The following is a 17,989-nucleotide window of genomic DNA, read 5'->3' as shown; positions in this document are numbered from 1 at the left end:
CAAAATCCCATTGATACCCCTTTACTATGAAAATCTCATATTTTGAAACTGCCGCTGAAAACGGGCGAATCTCAACAAAGCTGGAAGCTGACGTCAGCATCTCAACTCCTAGTCTTTGTCGTCACGCCCCAACATTTGCATAGGCTACACCACTGACCTGAGGTCAGCTTAGGCCGGTTACACACTGGATGCGTCGCGCGAGCGTGTCAGCTGCGTGGCCTGCGTTACACGCACGTCTCAGGCGCGGCTCGAGCCGCGAAAACGTGTGCTAGAAATAGGAGCGACGACTATTTTTCACGCTACACGCAACCGTGTTGGAAGCGTTTCCAGGCAAAATAGAATAGGAAAAGATGTTTATATGTCATTTTGACACTAATACATATTAATAAATGACATGTTGATGTTTGAAAGTATCTAGGTTTTGATATAATTGCAGATATAAATGTAATAAAAAACAAAACAAAAAAATCGATTTTCTAATATTGCACCTGTCAATACAGAATGAAATATTCTGGAGCCTATTTTGCCGTCAATACTGCCGACGTTGTCTTTGCTGTAATCATCAGTGTATATTTATGTTTAACATGGTATTTCATTTTATCAATGGGAAACATCCATGTGTCCAGACAAGGCTAGCAGCAGCAGCAGCGCCGCGTCAGACACCTTTCTGGTGTGTAAAGACAGAGAAATCCACGCAGCTGCCACGCAACAGAAACGCCACGCTCACGCCACGCAGCCAGTGTGTAACCGGCCTTAGTCTTCTGAATCTAGCTATAGGTCATGCAGATCTCCCGAGGTCCGCTATTTAATTACTAAATTCACTTCTGAGATTTTTTTATGCGAGAAATCAACTATGTAGAGAAAAATGATGGCTAATTGCAAATTTTGTCCGACTGTGTGTCGGGAGTTCAGCGGCCGGTGCTGCCTGTGTTGCTGCCTCGCCGCCCGGCCCGCCTTCCTTCACAGACCCCGGCCTGCTGGGAGGTAGATGGTTGTATTTCAGTTAGCCTAATAGTTGGTTTGAGTTGCATTGAGAGATGATTTTATGAAAGTACCCCATGCCAGTCTCTAGGTATGGTGAAGGGGATGTGATGATGTGGGGCTACTTCAATTCAAAAGAAAATTGGTGTCCTTAAAGGTTGGAATTTTCCTCATTTTTTTTAATTAAGGCATTAAGATCAATTTCCCAAAGATGATTTTTTTGTATTCCTCTTTTTAGTCGACTTCAGCATGGGTTCATAAACTCATAAGCAGCGCTGTATACTGCAGCCAATCCAGACACCCGTCCTATGATGCCAACGAGGTAAATCGGGGAATTGTTTTAATGTTTCTGGACTCAAGACATGACTTTTTTTCATGAAGTTGTGATATTTCTTAAATTTCATTCATAATCTTAAAAAGGTCTTAAATTTGACTTTGTGAAACGTGTAGAAACCCTGTTGTTGAAAATGAAATGGCTCCGAAATCAGTTTCACCAAACCCACCAGACTCCATGTAAATAATCAGTACTTTTAGCGTGTACAGAGCCAGCATATTTCTACCAGACTCCATGTAAATAATCAGTACTTTTAGCGTGTATAGAGCCAGCATATTTCCACATGTAAATGGCTGAATTAAGGGTTTATTTCAACCAAACTGGTTGTTGTTGGAACAGTGGAAAGACGAACAATGGCAGTTTTATTTAGTTTGTCGACTTTGAAGTGTGTTTAAGGGTTATACTAAGGATGATAATTTAAATGGCTTTATTTAAATGGAGTCTGGGTTTGCAGTAGCGAGTTTGCTAAATCTCCAAAGAAAACACCTGGCACACTGCTTCTGTACTGTAAACAACATTTATTTAAATGTACAAAATCTGATGAATTGTCAATTTAATCTTCGTCTTCCTCCTCCTCTTCATCCTGGTTGATCTGGAAGTAGCGGAGCTCGTAGCTCTCCTTGGTGTTGGCCACGACGCGCAGCCAGTCCCGAAGATTGTTCTTCTTCAGGTACTTCTTCGTCAGGTACTTGAGGTATCTGTGAAACAGGGATAACAAACATTCAGTGTCAGATTGACTCTCAGAACAGGTGGGATGAGTGATGTCACCATCAGTCATTTTAGTCGATTCATTGTAGAGCTGGGGGTAAACGATTATTTATTAAACGATTAATCGGGCGATTATTTTATCGATTAGTCGACTAATCTAACGACTAATTGGACGATTAATATAACGATTATTTTTCTGTTGCTCGATTAATAAAAACCATAATGTATCTCAAATAAATACCAAAAAATTCTTAATAATATATTTTATTAAACAATTTTGCACAGCAAAAAATCTTCTGCTTTACACAAAATAAAATAATTATTTTACTGTTATACAAAATGAAAGGCCAGCCTGTTTACTCTTTTACAGACCAACATCACTCTCTTGTTCAAAAAAATCAAGTTGTAGTGCAAAAAAGAAAAACACTGCAGTGCAGAGTACAGACATTCCTTGGATTGTTTAACACAACATAACAGTCCCAACATAAAACCTGATGCATAATCAAACTCACTCTCTTAACTGCTATTCTGTAGGTTTACATGCTAATGCAGCTGTGCACTTTGGTGGTGCTAGGCTAACCAACGCATCTTAGCTCTCTGTGCAGTTTGTTCGTGCTAGGTTAGTAGCTAACGTTCACGTTAGCTAACGTTAGCTACTATAGATAGCTGTGTTCTGCAGCTGTAAGCTAGCTACCATTCAAGCCAACATTAGATGATAACTAACGTTAGCTAAACACAGCTGCCTAGGCGCCAGTAGCTAGCTAACGTTAATGTTAGCTACTAACCTAGCACGAACAAACTGCACGGAGAGCTAAGATAGTTAGCTAGCACCACCTAAGTGCGCAGGCTACACAACACACTACACAAACATGAAATTAATTTAGCTAACGTTAGTACTTGGGACTATATTTTAAGTATTCCCATACCCTCGATGATTAAGGGCGAGCTGTTTTTTTTAGGACTTCTTCTTTTCATGGGGCTTTTTGCAGGGCTTTGTTGGGAATTCTGTGAGGAGGTTGCTGTTTCCTGCAATGTTTTGGTCTCCCACATGTGTGTGTGGCGAAGCGTCGACGCAAAAATACAACGTCGACGTAATTTTGACGTCGATGCGTCGACGTCATCGACGCGTCGCTGCAGGCCTAATTCATTGCCATTCAAATATTAGCTTCCAACGATTTCTGTTCATTTTATGTCACATGTGAAGCCAGCCTTTAAAAATATCTGTCTACAGCATTTACTATCCAGCTGGGACGTGATGGGACCGATTGGTGGGATTGGCGGGATTGATGTGGACGAAGACGTCTCCCATAGCCAGATCTTCCTCCACAGCGCTGTGGAGGAGGGTCTGGCGAGTCCACACAGCATTCTGGGATGGGAGAAAAAGGTGCTCTGGTTTATTGGCATTTCTTTAAACCAATCACAATCATCTTGGGCGGAGCTAAGCACCGGACGGAGCCACGGTGCCTCTGCTAAATAGCCTCGGGAAGGAACTTGTTTTGGTGGAACGTGTACGTTCAAAAGTAGTTTTAGTCGTGCAACAGAAAACTCAGATTGGACAGATAGTCTAGCTAGCTGTCTGGATTTACCCTGCAGAGATCTGAGGAGCAGTTAACCATAGTCCTCATACATCCACCGGAGTTTATGCTACGTTTACACGTGGCCGGCTATTTTCATAAATGGACATTTCAACCTCTCCGTTTTCAAAAATAACATCGTGCACAGCTGTCAGTTTTCAGAAAAGTGTTCGTTTAAATGTACCCGTGTATATATGCCGTCAAGAGCACGCCAGACCTGTAGGTGGCAGTGTAACAAGAAGCTCAAGCCCACGTTAGCCAATCAGAATCCCAAAAACAGCAACAACAGCAACTAATCACTTCATCTCTCTTCTCTTCCTCACTTCCTCGGCTGCCTAAACCTCCGTTTGTCTCAGTTTACATGCTAACGTGCAAACGAAGATTTCCAAAATCTTGCTGTTCACCTGTCTCTCTGTCAGTGCAGCTCTGCTCTCTCTGCTCCGGCACACCAAGGCTCGGTTTGGTTAGGTTCTCCTAGGGTTGCCTTTTGCTAAGTTTACACTTTACAGCAGCAGCACACACTCCCCTCTGTCACTCATGCACACCCTACGCCACTGAATCCACTGATTTCCACAGCCCATATATCCCATTCTCTATTAGTTAACCCTCCAGGTGTCCTCAGGTCGAGTCTGACCCCTTTTCAAAGTTTGCCATATCAGAAATGTGTGTTTCTTTCAACAAAATTGCCCATAAATAACATAGATGGTTCAACGCAGCGCTCTTCGCAATTAAAATGTTTAAGAAAACGTCAAAGAATGTCGACTGAAATGACATAAAAGCGTCAAAAACACTGAAAAAAAGCGACTACAGCCTAGAAAAACAGCAGAATAAAGCTTTAGAAAAAGCGTCAAACAACAAGGCACTAACAATGTTTTAAAAAGCGACAAAAACGTAACCCCCCCCCCAAAAAAAAACGTGAAGAAATGTTGAAAAAAACATCGAAAAATGTGTCGAAAAAAAGTGTTGATTATATTTGTAATATACATTTACTGTATTACATTAAAAAATGACTGCAAAAACAATGGAGACAGCCAGTAAAGTGATCCTGGCCTAACATGTGGTAACCGCTAACGTTACCGGAGGACCAGGCTGTTTACTACCACCTTGACAGACTTATGACAGAAACCGCAAGTTTGACTTCCTCATAATGGAAACATGCACTTTCACTTTGGCGGAACAACCGTGTAGCCTGGTCAGCGGCCGTAGCCGACAAACGGCGAGTCATTTTAAGCCGAGAAGAGGTGGCTGCAGTGATTTTAAGCTGAGAAAGTGTGTCTGTCAGTCGGGTACAGAGCTCCGCGTGAGCACGGGCTTTTCTGACTGTCAACATAGCCGGCATCTAACGTTAGCTACTCCGCGGCGCTGTGGAGGAATGTCTGGCTATGTGAGACAAACATCTAGCAACACTGATGCTGTGTTCTCAACCTGGCAACCTCCGTGAACTTGGAGTCTGGGGAGCAAGAGGGGGCGGGGGAGACGACCCTCTCCAGTATTTTTTATTTATTTTTTGGGCATTTTTAGGCTTTTATTGACAGGACAGCTGAAGACATGAAGGGGGAGAGAGAGAGGGGGGGAATGACATGCAGCAAAGGGCCGCAGGTCGGAGTCGAACCCGCGGCCCGCTGCGACGAGGAGTAAACCTCTATATATGTGCGCCTACTCTACCAACTGAGCTATCTGGGCGCCAGATAGCTGCAGTTGGACTGCAGTAACTATATAAACGCTAGCTGTCAGTATTCACCATGCAAATGTTCCACCAAACATGTTCTTTCCCGAGACTATTCAGCAGAGCCACCGTCGCTGCGTCCGGAGCTTAGCGCCGCCCAAGACGGTTGCGGTTTAAAGAAATGCTGTGGAGATAGTTCTGGCAATGTGAGACTATGAATCAGTGGCAGTCCCTCGTGTTCTTTATCAGCAGTTGACGTCAGCATTGTTATCTCCATCTTTTTGGGAGGAGGCTTATGAGCCACGCGCCGGATGTCAGGCAATTATCCTGGAAATGTACTTTGGTTGATCCAGACTACCAACCGGTTATTAACTTGGAGTCTCGCTTTGCCAGACCTATCTACACAGCGCGGTGGAGATCTGGCTACACCACAGAAACATACAGTACTAGGATAGGAGAGGAAAAACACTCTGGGCAACATACAATGTGACTAAGTATGGCAAACATATTTTAAGTTTCAGCAACCAAAAGCTGATGCCTGGATGCCAGCCTGGCAACCACTTTTTAAAGTTATTGTTGAGCCCTGGTATTTCAAATTTCAAGTCGTAACAGAACAGGACACGGTGACAGTGACGGAAACCGGTATAGCGCCCACCCTACTTTTTTTTTTTTTTTTAAAGATTATTTTTTGGGGCATTTTGGCTTTTAATGGACAGGACAGTTGCAGACAAGAAAGTGGAGAGAGAGAGAGAGGGAGAGAGAGAGAGAGGGAGAGAGAGAGGGAGAGAGAGAGAGAGAAGGACAGAGCCTTGGTACTTGGGGCCCACCCTCCATGTGTCATGCATAGTAACAGTGTAAAAACTTGACAACCTTATTGAATTTCCCCAATAAGGGATTAGTAAAGTACTTCTTCTCAACGTCCATAGTGCAGGGAACCATGTGAGCAGGGGAGGAAGTGCGACTGGGTTTTACCTTTTGGAGAAAGGCACCTCGGAGGACACTGTAATCTTGCTCTTGCTCCTCTCGATGGAGACCACGCCGTTACCCAGGTTGCCGGCTTTCCCGTTCACCTTGATGCGCTCCTGGAGAAACTGCTCCTGAAAAACACGTTAGAGGAACCATCACACACACTGACAGCCATGTGAACAGTATTCTGAGATCTTAAAGTGCTCAAATTATGCTTATTTTCAGGTTCATAATTGTATTTAGAGGTTATATCAGAATAGGTTTACATAGTTTAATCTTTGTTGGGAGTCGCACATGTGCAGTATCTAGGTAAGGACTACTAGCCAGTCAGAAGCAGAGTATGAGGGCGTGCCCTGACAGTAGCTAGGTAAGGACTACTAGCCAGTCAGAAGCAGAGTATGAGGGCGTGCCATGCTAGCAGCTAGGCGAGCATTATAACGTGTGTTCCAAAGTGACCACGTTTGTCTCTGAAGTAAAGGCTGGACTACAATAGAGCTGTTTGGAGCAGTTTGTGAACAGTGTTTTCTGTTGGAGATGGTAAGTCCCTTTGGGGTGGACTTTGGGCTTTTTCACTTTGTAAACCTATAACGTGCACAAGAAAGATATATAACACAATAGAGGAAAGGGAAAAAGCCAAAAAGCAGAATATGAGCACTTTAAATGAAATGAGCTGGTTTGACCATGGAGACGTTCACAGCACAGGACCTTCTTCCTGTATTTACTTTCTTGCTCCCGCCCCCCAGACACATCTGACCAATAAGAGGAGTGCACGTTCTTGTGTGGTTTGCAGTGATGCATTTAGGTTCGCCTTGATTTTTCTCTGTGTGAAACGAAACAAAGAGTTTGAGTAGATGTTGAGAGTAGTTTAGTTTACTCAAAAACAGCCAAAATAGACTCCTAAGGGTTAACTAACCCTAGGCCTAGGAAAGTCCAATCAATATTTGTGATGTCATCAAGTACAAAGTCTGGAGCTGCTCCGTAGACAATGAATGGGAGACGGATTTTGTTCATTTTCTTTTTCAAAAGAACAACCCACGTGATTTTTTTCCCCAAGTTTGTGGAAGACTTAAAGGAGGGGAGGTGCATTATTATTACCATATCCGTTTGTAAAACATAGGAAAAGCGAGAACAGATAATAAATAAATAAATAACAACCCAAAAAAAACAGAAAATGTACACATACTGTATACTCCGAACATTCCCCTCAGTGCTCTCAGTAGCCGTGTTTCCATCAACGTATGTTTATGCACATTTTAAAGTATCGCGTTAGAAAATGTTGATGGAAACGGCAAAATAATAAAAAAAATTACGCTCGCTTGAGGTGGTTGTTGCCTTTTTTGAAAAAGAGTTAATGCACAAAACGGGAGATGGAAACAGCTTTGCAGAATAAGTTGTGACGTAGCGAACGTGTCAGTCACATGACTATAGTCCTGGTATCCATCGGATGGGGGAAGGATTGGGATACGGGTAGGGCTGAACGATACATCGAATTTTCATCGTCATCGCGATATGAACTAGCGCGATGAACACATCGCAACAGACAGCCTGACACGATGAATAAGGGAAAACAGTTTACACACTGAGACGACGCGAAACGTAATACGTCTCCATAGCAGCAGGTGGCGCTGCTCTGTATTGTTTCCATTAACAGTCTGATTATTTCCCAGAAAATGAGAACCGGCAGCTGATTGGACGAACGCGTCACGTGGGTCTTTTTTCTCCGGAAATTCACAGCCAGACTGTCATGGCGGCTCGTTGAGAATACGATCTCATATTGTACTAAAATAGTTCACCGAAACGTGTTTCTGAAAACATTTTAAGAGAGAAATAGGCCGTGCAGCTGCTGAATCTGTCTTCATTTCAGATCAACAAAGGTCAGTTTAAAAGATTTTCGTCGAACGTTAATTTCTTATAGTTATAATGCCTCATTTATGTGTAATTTGTTCAGTAAAAGCATGTCAAAAATGATCTATTTGATTTCTTTATTCAGTGGGAATAGGCTATTCAATGTTTAGGTTCGCAAAGAACCTGTTAAAGCACTAAGACATGGGAACAGTATAGCTAACATTCACATTTGAATATTTATTAGTTTTATTAGTCATATCGTCATCGCAATATTAAACAATGTTATCGCACATCGCAGCTTTTCCTCATATCGTGCAGCCCTAGATATGGGTCCCCTCCAGTGCGCCGTACACTTGTGGCACAAGGTGCGTGGTGGAGTTGCGGTGCGCTATAGCTTGTGCCTCCGCCACGTCGAGTAAATTGAGGAATTGGTTCAACAGCTTGAATTGTCTGGCCCTGCACACCGCGTACACACAGCGGTGAACGGTTGTCTCGCTGACACCAAATGTCTCTGCCACAACCCTGGATTCTGCACACAGGTGGCCAACTTATACAATGCTACCTCTCTCCATTTTAGCCAAAGAACTTCGCTTCTAAACTCTTTGATCTAGCAAGCCGGTTTGCAATCTACAGTCGTGGCCAAAAGTTTTGAGAATTACATAAATATTGGAAATTGGAAAAGTTGCTGCTTAAGTTTTTATAATAGCAATTTGCATATACTCCAGAATGTTATGAACAGTGATCAGATGAATTGCATAGTCCTTCTTTGCCATGAAAATTCCACTGCATTTCATTGCTGTCATTAAAAGGACCTGCTGAGATCATTTCAGTAATCGTCTTGTTAACTCAGGTGAGAATGTTGACGAGCACAAGGCTGGAGATCATTATGTCAGGCTGATTGGGTTAGAATGGCAGACTTGACATGTTAAAAGAAGGGTGATGCTTGAAATCATTGTTCTTCCATTGTTAACCATGGTGACCTGCAAAGAAACACGTGCAGCCATCATTGCGTTGCATAAAAATGGCTTCACAGGCAAGGATATTGTGGCTACTAAGATTGCACCTAAATCAACAATTTATAGGATTATCAAGAACTTCAAGGAAAGAGGTTCAATTCTTGTTAAGAAGGCTTCAGGGCGTCCAAGAAAGTCCAGCAAGCGCCAGGATCGTCACCTAAAGAGGATTCAGCTGCGGGATTGGAGTGCCACCAGTGCAGAGCTTGCTCAGGAATGGCAGCAGGCAGGTGTGAGCGCATCTGCACGCACAGTGAGGCGAAGACTTTTGGAAGATGGCCTGGTGTCAAGAAGGGCAGTAAAGAAGCCACTTCTCTCCAAAAAAAACATCAGGGACAGATTGATCTTCTGCAGAAAGTATGGTGAATGGACTGCTGAGGACTGGGGCAAAGTCATATTCTCCGATGAAGCCTGTTTCCTATTGTTTGGGGCATCTGGAAAAAGGCTTGTCCGGAGAAGAAAAGGTGAGCGCTTCCATCAGTCCTGTGTCATGCCAACAGTAAAGCATCCTGAGACCATTCATGTGTGGGGTTGCTTCTCATCCAAGGGAGTGGGCTCACTTACAATTTTGCCCAAAAACACAGCCATGAATAAAGAATGGTACCAAAACACCCTCCAACAACAACTTCTTCCAACAATCCAACAACAGTTTGGTGAAGAACAATGCATTTTCCAGCACGATGGAGCACCGTGCCATAAGGCAAAAGTGATAACTAAGTGGCTCGAGGTCCAAAACGTTGAAATTTTGGGTCCATGGCCTGGAAACTCCCCAGATCTTAATCCCATTGAGAACTTGTGGTCAATCCTCAAGAGGCGGGTGGACAAACAAAAACCCACTAATTCTGACAAACTCCAAGAAGTGATTATGAAAGAATGGGTTGCTATCAGTCAGGATTTGGCCCAGAAGTTAATTGAGAGCATGCCCAGTCGAATTGCAGAGGTCCTGAAAAAGAAGGGCCAACACTGCAAATACTGACTCTTTGCATAAATGTCATGTAATTGTCAATAAAAGCCTTTGAAACGTATAAAGTGCTTGTAATTATATTTCAGTACATCACAGAAACAACTGAAAAAAAGATCTAAAAGTAGTTTAGCAGCAAACTTTGTGAAAACTAATATTTGTGTCATTCTCAAAACTTTTGGCCACGACTGTACAACCATGCGTAACGTCAACTTGTGATGAAACTACGCTTTGTGTAGTCCAGTTTATTCGCTCTAAACCAGTTGATGGAAACGCTCTAATTCGTATTTTCTTTTTCTGCGACATTTTAAAAGTTTGCTTAACCCTTGTGTTGTCTTCCCGTTGACCATTCAACTTGTTGTCTTTCTGGGTCAAAATTTTTAAAAATGTCAATGTTTTGGGCATCTTTCTCGACACTTCCCCCCCAACGTTTTTTTGTCACAAATTTCTGAGATATATATATATATATATATATATATATATATATATATATATATATATTTTTTTTTTTAAAATGGGTCAAATTTGATAAGAGGAGGGTTAAAATGTGCTTGGCAGTTAGATGGAAACATGACTAATGTCATCTACAACATCTTTCCCAATTGTTTTGTCTATGGAGCTGTTCCACACTTTACTTTATGACATCAGAAAGTTTTCTCAATCTAGTTTTTGGATTTGGGAGACAGTCATTCATGACTGTAGGGATAGCGTGTATGATTTTTCATTTGAAAATAGATGCGGTTCCCTTTTCATTTCTGTCTGGGGAAAGAGAAAATTTCAGGAAAGCGAGGGGGAAGACATGCAGGAAATTGTCCAGGTCGGACTCGAACCCTAGACCTTCTGCGTCGAGGCATACACTCTATATATGTGCGCCTGTTCTACCAACTGAGCTAACCGGGCCACTTGATTGCATCTTATTTGGTCAAAACTGAAACACATCCACAGCTGCACGTTGAGAAGATTAGATGAGTGGCGGACTTACGAAGTTGGCGGCGTCCATGATGCCATCTTCCACAGGATGGGTGCAGTCCAGCGTGAACTTCAGGACCTGCTTTTTCTTTTTACCACCTTTGCCGGTGTTCTGCTTCTTCTGCTAACAAAACACAAAACGTGTACATGTCGGGACAGGAAGGGTTAGCTAAAACAGCAGCCACATTCACTCATACACCATTTAAAGCAAATATATTTAGGGTGCGTGGCTTGTTGACAGACACACAGGTCTAAAACCGCCTACACACGATAGGCGGCAAAACCGCTCTGCGCCGGCCGGTCCATTGATTTAGAGCCCTGCGCGGGACTGTTTTCTTCATCCTGCTCCCGGCGAATTTCTGACCATTACCGCCCGCACCCGCAACGTGTGTGTTACATTCACGCCCGCTCCCGCAATGTGTACGTCCACTCCCGCCCGCACCCGCAAAACTCTGAGAATTTATGGCCGCACAATAATAGAGACGCATTGATGTTGTGTCTTCTCCCGTCCCGCATGAGAAAACACGTCATTTTATAGGTTAATAGGGAGAAGATGAAGGCAAAGAAGGCAGGTGTTGCTGCTGTTAGACGGGGAGGAAGGAGCAGAAGGAGAGGGAGAGAGAGGGAGGAAGGAGCCGAGGATGAGGGTGGACGGAGCCTTGGCTCGGAGCTCCCCCGTCCTCTGAGGCTCAGACACGCTGGTGTCTGCTCATAGATGGCCTATACAGTATATACTCAGTCAGTATATATGTATATCTATGGTTTCTGCTGGCGTAGGGGGGTTCCAGGCTACATCCCGATCCCGCAGTGTTTTTTTGAGCCGCCCGCTCCCGCCCACAGCAAAGTTAAAACCGCCCGCTCCCGCGAGATTTGTGGCGGGACCCAATCCCAATGCAGCCCTCTACATTGATTTCCTACGGGGAGAGTGGTGACGCCCAACTATACCGATCGGATTTGCCGCTTTGCCCTGCGCTCAAAGTTCAAATAAGCTAGTTGCCGGTGACCTTTCGAAAGCGCAACCAACGAGATAACAGCATGTCGTTACCTAGCAACGGGAAATAGCTTCCTTGCCATCCTTGACGACGAATACCTGCGCTGCGCTTTGCAAATCGCTTATCACATGTAGGCGGTTTTAAAGAACATAGCAGCTGCTTAGTCAAAAACTAGAATCTGTATTTTTCTTCGTCAACACTGTTTTCAACCAAAGTTGGTGTGTGACGACTAGAAAACTGATGAAAACACGCTGTGACGCTACGTATTCGTTATAGGTTTCAAGCTACAAGGTGCGTTGACTTACCAATAAAAGCAAGGCAAACATAAATTTGATTTAACGTTAATACATTTCCAAGAATTTTTGCACGGCTTCCCCCTAAGGTAACGTTTAAGGGCCCCATTCTTAAAATGTAGCTGACTACATTAATTTGGGCTAACAGACATCAGGATAAACCAATCCTGTGTTCTCTCATCCGGCTAATTCAGTTTTTTGAAATCAGTTGTGTCAGCTGTTAAGTCTTGGATTAAGTTATCTTGGGTAATAGTGCGCTCTTATTTTGAAAAACCAAAAAAACAGAAGAAAGAAGGCAAAATTAGTAGAGACATTGAGGTAGGTGTGTTGAGAACCATCCCAGGAAACATTGGGCTTATAGATGAATTCATAAATCTAATTTGTATGTGTCCCTGCATTGTTACTGGTGTAATTTCACTCCACAATGTTGCCACACTCTGATATAACAGTCTACGAGTGAATCCTTACTAATGTCTCTATCTCAAACTACAGTCGGCTTGATTCTTCTGTTTAGAAATAATTGTAACTTTATCCCAAAAGGCAAGGTGAGTGTCCGTTATGAAAATGCAATTTTAATGATTACACATCATGATGCATGTTCTCATCTAAAATCTCGATTATAAAAACAAGTACTATGAATCTCACAAAGCGAAAACATTTGACAGTAAACAGTCTGTCATGACTCGGCTAACTGGCTTAATAACGTGTTGCTCTGACAACAGTTCCAGCTAAAAAAAAAAAAAATCAAAAACCAGCTTCGAAGAACCGAAAAAAAAATCCAGATTCATGTCAATCGTCAACATTTTAAGCTGTTTAACTTGTAGATACACGGGGACGGGGCCCTGGTGTCGGAGCTACTAAATAACCAAGGGAGCAAGCTAGCTAGCTAACTAACTAACTGTACAACTCATTAACGTTAGATATCAGTCGTTTCTACAACTATAGCACTTGTACAACTCGTTGAAAAAATCTGTTGCCATGCAGCGATCCGAACAAGCTAGCTGAGTTAACAACGTGGTGGGCTATTCCAGTCCAAACCAAGCTAACTTTAAGCTAACAGGCAACCATAGGCCACTGAAAATCTCAGCTACCTAGCTATGGACTCTTAAAACACATTTAAAGCCAAACCCAGACCCTGTATTCGGACCCAGATTGTTGTAGCAAAGCTGTTATCACATCCCGCTCGTTTACTCTGCCTTTCACAACGGCTAATCTATAATTCTGCTGGATTTATTAACACGCGACTTTACTTACAATAGGCGCCATGGCGGAGAAGCTAGCAGAAAGGAAGAACAGGCCGTGCGCATGCGTCACGTATACGAATCGAACGCCGAATCATCGATTGAATCCGTGCATCTGAGATTGATTAACAAAACTTGGATTTTTTTTTTTTTTTTTTTTTTACCTCAAAAATAAAAATATGAAAACATATGTTAAAGAAACTAAATAAAATGTAATAGTCCATGAAAATTGTTGAAAACAACAGTGTTTAAATAAAATAAGACTAGACTAGCAGCAGGGGCGGGACAGGGTTGGCCGATTTTGACAAAAACAAAAGTTCTTTCCAATGAATTCAAAATGAATGAATTGTCGCACTCACACACACACACACACACACACACACACACACACACACACACACACACACACAACTATATTGTGTGAATTTAAGTCAATCAATACATGTTTTATATCTATTAAAATGTCAATGAATAATTATTCAACACATGGAGTATACCGTCTTTTTTTCCATGTTAAAGGTTTTGTAAAAAATAAAATAAAGATAAATTAAATTGTAGTACTTCATCAGATTCTGTGGTGATATAGTGTTGGAAGAATTCATTGTGTGTAACTCCAACAATCATTAAACAATGGCGCTGTCTAGTGGACCATTTGCACGTTGGCAGTGCCCTACTGTTTACCATCCTCACAGAGCGTTTACATGTGTGTGTGTGTGTGTGTGTGTGTGTGTGTGTGTGTGTGTGTGTGTATGCATTTATATACCAGGGTTTTCCCTGCCTTAGGTGCAGCACCTAAGCCGAATGAATGTACCTAAAAGACTTGTCTCAGGTCTAATGATAGGTGGACTTTTTTAGCTTTAAGTTTTGTTATTATTTATATATTATCTGCTCTAGCTTTTCCAACGTTTTAGACACAGATATGGTGATGATAACGGTCCATAGTGATGTGATATAAAAAAACGCAAAACTACCACAAACGGACACAACACGACTACAAAGAGACGCCAAATGTATGGGGGAAAACGTTGCCAGATCCAGTGGTGTAGTCTACGTGATACGCAGGTACAGTATACGGTATACTTTGGAGTATCTGTGTTTTTCTTCTTCATATATAGGCTAAATAAAGGTATTTCCACCGTAAATTGGTGCATACAAGTTCATATGAAATTCAGAATACAGGAAATGAAGTCGTTGATGCTCAAAACTTCCCTGGGGAAGGACACCCAGACCCCCCACTATGATATGTCCCCCCCCCCCAAAAAAAAAAAATGCAGTTTCTGGTCAATATACAGTACAGTATACCCACTACATAAGACTACACCACTGGCCAGATCTGTGCATCTAAGTCTTCCACAAAACCAGGGAAAACACAAATAAATAAATAAATAAATATATATATTTATATATATATATATATATATATATATATATATATATATATATATATATATATATATATATATATATATTTATATTTATATATAAATATAGGGGAAAACACAAATATATATATATATATATATATATATATATATATATATATATATATATATATATATACACTTTTTATATACAAACTTAAACGTAGGCCTATATGTGTAAAAAGTAGTTTTTTTTAGACGTATGTTTATTTCTGTGAATCCTCCGGATGCATTACCGCTCGCAACCGCTAGATGGCGGTAACGCGCACTTTAACCTCTAGAAAATTAAGCAGAAGAGGGTTTTAAGCTTTTGTTTCCGGTTCCGGGGTCAATAGCTCCCTTCACAAACAGGCGAAATGTTGACCCGAGTGTCGCGGTTCGGGCCCACTTTGCCCCGGTTACTCTCTAAGCCACCGGCCCGGTTCGTGTCCCAGTCGAAGCCGACTAGCGGCGCTAGTTCGGCCGCCGTGACGGAGCTGCATCCCGCCGCGGAGCAGGCTGGACACGGGGAGGTCAGCCATTATGTCAAGGTGAGTTCCTCTTCATGCTAATAATACTGTAACTTAGTCTCCGTTAAACGTTCACTAACCGACCATAAGTTAGCTTTATGTCACATACGCAGACCTGCAGGCAGTGGTTACCCAACTGACAACCAACATGTGTTGTTCCTGTAAAATGCATTATGTTGTGAGGCACTAGCTGCTACTACGAAGGTAACATAGCTAACAGCTAGCTGGAGCTGCACACATATGTATACAGCAGGGGTCTTCAGTGTGTGTTAAACCAAGGACCCCTTAACTGAGAGAGACGCATCAGGGACCCCCTACTACATATATCATAATATTGAGTTACACATTAAACTGGGGCTACAATAACGTGTTGGCGGCCTAAAGCCTGTATACATACCTTTTGTTAGTGGACACAGAATACAAAGCTATTAAAATAATAATAATAATTGTTGGCATGATTTTATAAATCGTGTTTTAATGTTAAATATGCATGTGGCACAGTCAATCCATAGGATTAACTGTATCTGTGGATGGCTACCTATCATAAACAGGAGTGTGCCTATGGTCCCACAGCCCAATGTTCCCACAGTCCTGTGTTCCCACAGCCCAATGGTCCCACAGTCCAGTGGTCCCACAGCCCAGTGGTCCCACAGCCCAGTGGTCCCACAGCCCAATGGTCCCACATTTCTAAGATTTTTTTTCACTGAAAATTAGGCCCTGTGTTCCCACATTTCCTTTTTCATAAATTTGTATCAGATTTTTTTTTCTAACCCTTTATCCCCCTAACCCTAAAACATGTTGTGGGAGGATAGGGCTTAAATTGAAGGGAAATGTAGGAACACAAGACCTAGTTTTGAAAATGTCCTAGAAATGTGGGACCATAGGGCTGTGGGAACATAGGACTGTGGGAACATAGGACTGTGGGACCATTGGGCTGTGGGAACATAGGACTGTGGGACCATTGGGCTGTGGGAACATAGGACTGTGGGACCATTGGGCTGTGGGAACATAGGACTGTGGGAACATAGGACTGTGGGACCATTGGGCTGTGGGAACATAGGGCTGTGGGAACATAGGACTGTGGGAACATAGGACTGTGGGACCATTGGGCTGTGGGAACATAGGACTGTGGGACCATTGGGCTGTGGGAACATAGGACTGTGGGACCATTGGGCTAAGACCTAATTTTAAGAAAGATCTTAGATATGTGGGAACATAGGGCTGACCCCTAATAAAAATGTATGATTAGATTGATGTTAAGACATTTTATTATTTTAGAAAAAACTCAAAAAATTAACAATAATTTGGGACCCTCCCCTGCAGTAACTCTGAGGACCCCCTGTTGAAGATCTCTGGTATTCAGCATTACAGTTTCAGTATACTTTTATCCAGAGTTTTATGATTGACAGACAAAACTGCTGTCCATGGGACGTTTGTCTAAACATGTTCCAGCAGACTGAAAATGTCTCTTTCTAGAAGTAATTACTTGTCACTAAACTTGGAGAAACTTTGGAATATTCCTTTTGATGCTGTAATGCATTTTTTCTATTATTGGGAAATTGACTAACTAGCTGTTGCATCTTCTAGATACAGCACATTCTGCACTCAATCCATTCAGCCTCCTTTTCTTAGTTTAAAAAACTATTTTGTATATATGTGTTTTCTGTAGTTATTGTTTTTTTCCAAATAATGTTTAATATGTTTGTTTGTTTATGTATGCACCAACCACCAAGGCAAATTCCTATAATATAAACCTGATTCTGATGTATTATGAACAGGAGTGAGACAAAATATCGATACGGCAATATATTGTTGTCCTTCTTCGTGCAATGCGAGAATCGATACTCTGGCTCCATATATGGATATTTTAATTATCAAAATAAATAGATCTGAATAGATTTCCCTGCTCCCAGTGTCGCTACTTACTCCTCTAGGTGGCGCTCAACACATGAACGTGGGAAACTTAGTCTCTCGTTGCCAGACCTTCCTCCACAGCGCTGCGGAGGAGGGTCTGGCTAGTCCCCACAGCATTCTGGGATGGGAGAAAACCGTGCTCTGGTTTATTGGGATTTCTTTAAACTAATCACAATCGTCTTGGGCGGCGCTAAGCGCCGGACGGAGCCACGGTGCCTCTGCAAAATAGCCTCTGGAAGGAACTTGTTTTGGTGGAACGTGTGTACGTTCAAAAGTAGTTTTAGTCGTGCAACAGAAAACTCAGATTGGACAGATAGTCTAGCTAGCTGTCTGGATTTACCCTGCAGAGAATAAAGATTGTGATGTATAAAATTAGGGCTGGGCGATATGGAGAAAATCAAATATCACAATATTTTTAACCAAATACCTCGATATTGTAGTGTTGACTATTGGTGCTTTCACAAAATATTTACACAATGAGATTTTTGATAAATAATCACCAGTAATGTTGATATAATGACTAATAATAGAACAGTTACAACAGTCTGGTAAGTTCAGAAAAGTACATCACTTTACTGTAACGCAGCCTTTAAAACCAGGAA

The 17,989-nt window shown here is 42.2% G+C and overlaps 2 protein-coding genes across 3 annotated transcripts in view; one reads left to right on the top strand and one right to left on the bottom strand.

Annotated features, from left to right (window-relative positions):
• Positions 1 to 1,813: 1,813 nt before the first annotated feature.
• On the bottom strand, positions 1,814 to 13,679 carry LOC116058771 (60S ribosomal protein L22). Of its 2 annotated transcripts, none has more exons than XM_031311628.2 (4): positions 13,557 to 13,679; positions 11,031 to 11,141; positions 6,236 to 6,360; positions 1,814 to 2,013 (listed from the first exon to the last, which is right to left on the bottom strand). In XM_031311628.2, exons 1-4 carry the CDS (start codon positions 13,566 to 13,568, stop codon positions 1,869 to 1,871), a joined length of 393 nt encoding a protein of 130 aa, XP_031167488.1. In that variant the 5' UTR covers positions 13,569 to 13,679; the 3' UTR covers positions 1,814 to 1,868. The 2 variants fall into 2 exon arrangements, with proteins under 2 accessions (XP_031167488.1, XP_031167491.1); XM_031311631.2 differs by having other exon boundaries at positions 11,031 to 11,138; positions 13,557 to 13,656.
• A 1,565-nt stretch (positions 13,680 to 15,244) lies between these two features.
• Positions 15,245 to 17,989, top strand: part of ndufb11 (NADH:ubiquinone oxidoreductase subunit B11) — a 4,655-nt gene continuing 1,910 nt past the window's right edge. Inside the window, exon 1 of the mRNA XM_031311644.2 lies at positions 15,245 to 15,494. Within this exon, the coding sequence (XP_031167504.1) occupies positions 15,321 to 15,494 (174 nt within the window). The 5' untranslated portion in view covers positions 15,245 to 15,320. The remainder of the gene's footprint in view (positions 15,495 to 17,989) is intronic.

Source organism: Sander lucioperca, chromosome 12 (genome assembly GCF_008315115.2).
Source record: "Sander lucioperca isolate FBNREF2018 chromosome 12, SLUC_FBN_1.2, whole genome shotgun sequence".
Lineage (NCBI taxonomy): Eukaryota > Metazoa > Chordata > Actinopteri > Perciformes > Percidae > Sander > Sander lucioperca.
This window is presented reverse-complemented; position numbering and strand designations above follow the sequence as displayed.